Source organism: Gobio gobio (assembly GCF_949357685.1).
Source record: "Gobio gobio genome assembly, chromosome: 5".
NCBI classification, from domain to species: Eukaryota; Metazoa; Chordata; class Actinopteri; order Cypriniformes; family Gobionidae; genus Gobio; species Gobio gobio.
Window position 1 is genome coordinate 7,032,938 of NC_137101.1, and position 7,262 is coordinate 7,040,199.

Sequence of the window (7,262 nt, forward strand, 5' to 3'; positions counted from 1 at the left end):
CTTTTAAAGCTCTATGAATGTATTTTAAATCTAAAAAAGGGTCTTTAATTGCTAATGTACTGAAAATAAATGTATGGTATTTAAAATAATCATTTTAAAGCACTTATTTTAGTCAGGCAATCTCTCGGGCACCTCTTATAGGGGGAAGCGTGCGCCTCATGCATTGCACACTGCCGAAAAAGCTTCGTCTTCTTCTGCCCGTCCGTGCAGAGAAATTCATAGTCCTGCATAGATTGAGCTTTCAGTGCAATCTCAACCAAAGATTAAAGTGTTAGGTAAGAAAAGAGCTATTTGTGTATAATTAAATGCAGATGTATATTCGATGACTTTTCAACGCGACCAATGTAAACATAAAGGCTGAGCGTGCGAGACATTGGTTCTTATTGTTTCATTCATTCAGGCCGCACTTTTGGCCAACTTGCAGCCTGTGAAGTCAATTTTGCACATTTATATTTGTTCGTTATCTTATCAGCGCACTGCAAGCACATGCATTTTGGTTCATGTAAGTTTTTTTTGAGCGCTTGTGTGCAAATTAATTACGCTCTTACGGTCTTTGTTGTGGGCGGTTGCATGGCTTGCAGCGCACGAGTCATTGAACATTTACACATTCCATTGCGCATGTCCTCTCTTGTAGGTGTGCGTGTGTGTGCTGTCGGTTTCTTTCGTGTGTGTGGTCTTAAAACAACCGTAAACATGCCCAAAAGAGCAAAGAAGAACGAGGAAGCTGTGGATGCGGAGGCTGGCAATGGAACTGGTACAGTGTTTTAATACCTAATATAAGAAAAAAAAAAGCTGGCATTCTCACAGATTACATCAGATAACATTGACCTTTCTGTCACAGCACCTGCAAAGAAAGAGAAAAAGGGGAAGGAGCCAGAGGCCCCGATCCTGTATGAAGACCCTCCAGATAAGATGACCAGTAAGGATGGCCGTGCTGCCAACATGAAAATCACCTCCTGGAATGTGGACGGTCTGCGTGCATGGGTCAAAAAGAACGGCCTTGATGTAAGAGATCACATGACGCGTACACTCAACATTTAAAGTTCCCCTATAATGCTAATTTTAAGGTTCATACTTTTGTTTTGGATGTCTCTTATAGATTTTCATGCACCCAGAGTCAAAAAGCACTTAACTTTTTTTCTCACATTGTCTGAATTTCAGTCTCTCTAAACCCCTCCTTTCCAAGAGCCTACTCTGCTCTGATTGGTCAGATGGCCCAGTTTGTTGTGATTGGTCTACTCTGCTCTGATTGGACAGATGGCCCAGTCTGTTGTGATTGGTCTCCTCTGATTGGTCAGATGACCCAGGCTGCGTCCAGAGGTGGACAAAGTACACAACTCCATTACTCTAGTGAAAGTATAAGTACTGCTGGTCAAATATTACTCCGTTACAAGTGAAAGTTCTAAAAACAGATTTAAGTAAAAGTACAGAAGTGTTTGTTTTTAAAAGTACTTAAGTATCAAAAGTAAATTTCCTTTTTTATGTCAATGCATTATGTTATTATTGCTGGATAAATGTACTCTATGCCATCATGCATGCTAGCGTACGACTACCTTGAACTAATTTTAATACTTGTATGAAAGTTACAAAGCTGTTGCCACTTTAAGGCAGAATGCACAAATCCTATACTCTAAAAAATGCACTAACCCATCAATTGGGTTGTTTTAACCCAGCGGTTGGGTTAAATGTTTGCTTAAACAACCCAATTGCTGGGTTAGTCCATTTTCAACCCAACTTGGGTTATTTTTAACCCAGCATTTTTTAGAGTGTATACACTGATACACATCCGATATTCCCCAAACTGGTCTGTTTAAGTGCAAAAAAAAATCACAAAGGAAACCTCTATTCAGTACTCATGCTCTGGCATCTGAGAGGCACAAAAAAACAGACTGAACTGCGCTCTTTCATCATGCTTTTTCAGATTCATCCATATGTCTGCGCTTCTCTTTCTCCCTGACATTTACATTTTATGAGACATTCAAGTGTATGCCAACTAAGCTAATCTTTTTTTCTTTTGAGAAAACTGAAACACACTTTCTAAGCATGACCATGGGTGCACACACTGTGCAGAGGAACCGTCTTCTTCCATTTTGCTATAAACTGATCAGTGTTCAAAAAATGTTGGGAAACTTCACATACAAGTGACCCCATACAAGTGATTACTGATAGGCTGTCTGCAAAAACAAAAAAAAACCTTTTAAAGAAGAAAGATATCATCCACTGACTTTCAAAGCTGCTACAGAAACGACTTTCGACTTTGAGGACCTTGATAGAAATGTAGTGGAGTAAAAAGTACGATATTTGTCTTTCAAATGTAGTGAAGTTAAAGTAAAAGTACAGTACTCAAGTAAATGTACTTAGTTACTGTCCACCTCTGGCTGCGTCCGAAAACGCCCCCTATACCCTAAAATAGGGCACTATTTGAGGGGACAGCCATTTGTAGTAGTGTCTGAAACTATAGTCGACGTTATTGAGTGCACTCATTCTATCCCACATTGCACCGCAATAACGAGTGTACAGCCGATGTACTCAACGGCTGTCCGACTTCACACACTCGTTTTCATTCACTCCTTCAAGTGAACTGTATTAGTGGACTAACGTAGGGAATAGTGTATGAGGGTTTAGGGGGCGATTTTGGATTCAGCCCCAGTCTGTTGTGATTGGTCTACTCTGCTCTGATTGGTCAGATGACCCAGTCTGTTGTGTTTGGCCTACTCTGCTCTGATTGGTCAGATGACCCAGTCTGTTGTGTTTGGCCTACTCTGCTCTGATTGGAATATAATAACTTGGCTCGTGGCAGGTAACTTGCATCTAGTGGTCTGGGCTAACAGAGCCGAAGCACAAAACAGTGAGGCGTCTCTTGCTTTCAGCAATGAACTCTTGCTTTATTACTTAAAGTGGAAACGTTACACATTCACGGGCTTAAAGGCACTTTGCTTGCTTATATTCAACTGGAGCATAGACTGCGTAACCACTTCATTTGCACCGTAAAACTCAAAACTGATTCTCCCGCTATGCTTTGTTTACACTCCCCATACACATCCTGACCCACTACGTCACACACATGCATTTTCCCCAACAAGCCGCAAGGGGGGGCAGAGATGGCAACACTGTGTTCATGTTCTGTCTTGAACACACTAACCCATCTCCGTCTGTTGTGTGAGTGTATGTCAGATTACTAGGAATATGGACCATTTTCCACTCCTTTGTTGTTGTGTGCTTGCAGTGGGTACGTAAGGAGGACCCAGACGTGCTGTGTCTGCAGGAAACCAAGTGCGCTGAGAAAGCCCTGCCGTCCGACATCACTGAAATGCCCGAGTATCCACACAAGTATTGGGCTGGATCTGAGGATAAGGAGGGATACAGCGGAGTGGCCATGCTCTGCAAGACTGAACCCCTCAATGTCACCTACGGGATTGGTAAGTGTAACAAAGGACGCAAAATTATACAGAATTCAAACTTGAAGTATGACCCCCAGGTGAGTTGCGTAATATCTGTCTCTGCAAGCACAGAGAGTTTGTGCTGCTTATAGTGTACATATGAAAATGCAACACATGCAACCATACATTTGTAATGAGAATTGTTTATGTCCAACAAAAGAGATGCTTTAAGGGCCGGGTATACTTCACTTACCGCGCCCGGACGCGTCACGCGCGCAGCCCTGTCCGCGCGTCTTTCAAAGTATACTACACAATGGATGCGCGCGGATGATCGCGTTCGACACATGCGCGGTAAAAAAAGTGTCTATGCTCTACCAGACATCGGAGGGCAGCACTGAGTCCTGTCATCAACGGGACATTCGCTGGGCATGATCGGAGAAGAACTGTAGTGCATCCACCATTGCAACATAGTTTGGAAGAAACACTGAAAAATCAAAAATTCTCTCTTTTTTTCAAGTGTGTTGTTTTTAAACCGGTCTTTGCACACTCTTCTTCGACGGCTGAACACTGTGCTCAATACTGTGCGTATTGCCAGCTAGTGGACTCTTCTGTACTGCTGGCGCATACGCTGTTGCACGCGGACCGTCCGCGCGGTCTGAAAATTTGGGCTGCGCGTGGACGGGGTGTGCGGCCGGCCGCGAGCCCTCCGAGTGACGAAAATTACGTCATGCGGGCGGTGCACGAACGCGGATGGCCGAAGTATACCCGGGCCTTTAAGGTATCACTGCTGTTTCCTGCCAAAAATTTAAAGTTCTATTGTTTAGCATTTGAAAGCAAAGAATAGTATTGTAATTAGTATTGTTGTCTTGTAAAAAAAAAAACATGTTCCTTTTTTATAATTAGTTGTAGTAGTATTAAAGGTACAGACTATCCAAAAATGAAATTTAAAAAAATGAAAATCCATTTCAAACATGCATGATATTTTGATGAATGTAACAGTTTCACTTCTTATTGACTTCCTTTTGTATTGACAAACATACAATGGAACTCAATGGGAACTGAAACTGTTTGGTTAACACTTCTTTCAGGTTTGAAATGGGAATTTTCATTTTTAGAATGACTATCCCTTTAAATACTGATTGTTATTTTAAAGTACAGTAATGTTATTGCGACAGTAATATATTTCTTCGTTGAGTCAATTCTTATAATTGTAATAATATTATTGTCAGATTGTATTGGAGAGAAACTGCTTTTACTTTTTTTTTTTTTGTCCAGAGCTGATCACATGCCCGGTAACCCACATTTGTCTTTATGCTGTATTATTAATTTTCCTGAAAAATATAAAATTGTTATATAAAACTAATAAATTTTTTACACTCTTCTCCAAAAGTTTTTCATAAGCTTAATATCTCTTTTTGCTTGAAAATAGGTAAAGAGGAACATGATAAAGAGGGCCGTGTTATCACTGCCGAGTTTCCATCTTTCTTCCTGGTCACGGCGTATGTGCCCAATGCCAGCCGTGGTTTGGTGCGGCTCGACTACCGCAAGACCTGGGACGTGGATTTCCGCGCCTACCTGAGCGGCTTGGACCAGCGCAAGCCCCTGGTGCTGTGTGGCGATCTGAATGTGGCCCATCAAGAGATCGATCTTAAGAACGCCAAGGGAAACCGCAAAAACGCAGGTTTCACCCCCGAGGAGCGTGAGGGCTTCACGCAGCTCCTTGAGGCCGGCTTCACCGACAGTTTCCGGGAACTGTATCCGGAGCAAGCCAATGCCTACACCTTCTGGACCTACATGATGAACTCTCGAGCCAAGAACGTCGGCTGGCGTTTGGACTACTTTGTGCTGTCGGCCGCATTGCTCCCGGGTCTGTGTGACAGCAAGATCCGAAACTCAGCCATGGGAAGTGACCACTGTCCTATTACCCTGCATTTGGCTGTGTAGAGGAGGTTTCTCAGGGCCACAACCACTCAGTTCCGTAAAGAGAGTCCCTGGTTCACTTTTTAAGCTTCATGCATAGACACAGAAGGGTCTAGTTCTGTTAGTCCTAGATTAGCATTTTCTTTCTAAAAACCAAATACATGTCCAAGAATAAGAATGTGTGCGCCAGGCATACCGTATATTGAAAGGAGTCATGGTTGGTTAATCAAATTGTTTTGTAGTTTTGCTGTTACTGCTCTTGAAATCAGATTGATAAATTGTTTTGAAAAATCTAAATGACAACCCCTGCCAAACTATTGTAAAAAACATTGTCTCAGTGCTGTGATTATAGCAAAATGTTTTGAAGCTTGTAAAATACCTTGACCTACAAAAATGTGAGAGATGTTTTTTTTGGATTTTGTCTTTGGTGCTATTTTAACCGTTGGATTTTACAATACTCACAACTTAGTGAAGTTAGTTGTAGTTAAATCTTACATATATCACGTATGATTTTGTGCTGTTTATTTTGTTCTCTGTCCATCTGTACCCATTTTTTTCCGGATTTGAAATAAAGTAGTTTATTAAAAAAAAAAGAATGTCTCTGATCTTAATTTTTGTTTTGTTTTGTTAAACCGTATAATTCTCATTAAAGTCATTAACAGACATTATTAATTCTTAATTATGTACACATGGAAATGAAACTGATTACTTTTTTTTGTATGTATATATTAACTACTCATGTGTTATTATATAACGAGCAGTAACGTTAAAAATAACATTAAAGGGATAGTTCACCCAAAAATGAAAATTCTGTGATTTACTCACCCTCATGTTTTTGGAAACCATGTGTGACGGAGGCATATGGGTAGCAACAATAAATTGGCCATTTCCTACACTAGTTTTTATGTTTAAATGCAATGCGAATTTACACTGCATTTTGCTACAATTATCATGTATTATGATAAATGCAATCCCAAGTGTCCTACCTGTGAGTCTAAATGCATTTAAGAAAAAATGCATTTAAATTATATTTTTATGTTAAACATATCTAATCAATTTGGGTAACTCATTTTTATTTTAATTTAGCAACTTATAAGGTTGTTAAACTTATTACATATTTAATTTACATATTTAAACGTAGGAAATATCAAAAGTTAATAATACCCCCCCCCCCCCATTGGAAAATGGAAAATGTACATTTAAATACAGAAATACCTGGTTCTTTTACATATTGCGTTGTCATTTTGCATATTACTACCCATATGCTTCCATAGTTCCACACCTGTATGAGTTTCTTCTGTTGAACATAAAATATATTTTAAAGAATATAACCAGACATCCATTGAAAACGAAATACTATGGAAGTTAATTGCTACTGTCAACTGTCTGGTTACCAATAATCTTTAAAATATTTTGTGTTCAACAGAAGAAACTCATACAGGTGTGGAACTTGAGGGTGAGTAAGTAATGACAAAATGTTCTATCCCTTTAAAGTTATTGTATTTGCTTTTAAAACAAGTAGGGCTCTGTATCTACAAAATACAAAATTTGTATTGTTGTCCAAACTGCTCATAATAAGTGCCATAATTGTAGATAATTATATTTGAATTATATTTACTAAAGAGGGATTGCAGACTGCTGAATTATAAATCGTATGACTCGTGAACGTCTATTGCGTAACGCGACGTTCGCCAATGACAGGCGTTAATGGGCTGGCTAATGAATATTAATAAGAACACGTGATCGAAACTCCAGGAAGGTTACCAAAGCAACGTTGGTATGGTGAAATTAAGTATTCATGAGCTAAATCCATGGCCACGTCCTTCATATTAAAAGCCCCTCGGTTTTACCCATTTTAAAATATGAACCTAAATGTTCATGTTTCTGAACTCCTCGTCCCAGACCAGTCTAGATGAAACCACATTAACAGTAAAAAGCATACAAAACAACCGCGAGTCGAAA

The 7,262-nt window shown here is 39.8% G+C and overlaps 1 protein-coding gene across 1 annotated transcript; it reads left to right on the forward strand.

The window, feature by feature from the left end:
• Positions 1 to 136: 136 nt before the first annotated feature.
• On the forward strand, positions 137 to 6,096 carry apex1 (APEX nuclease (multifunctional DNA repair enzyme) 1). Its single transcript, XM_079817895.1, has 5 exons — positions 137 to 275; positions 635 to 754; positions 842 to 1,005; positions 3,227 to 3,419; positions 4,810 to 6,096. Exons 2-5 carry the CDS (start codon positions 694 to 696, stop codon positions 5,322 to 5,324), a joined length of 933 nt encoding a protein of 310 aa, XP_079674021.1. The 5' UTR covers positions 137 to 275; positions 635 to 693; the 3' UTR covers positions 5,325 to 6,096.
• Positions 6,097 to 7,262: the final 1,166 nt, after the last annotated feature.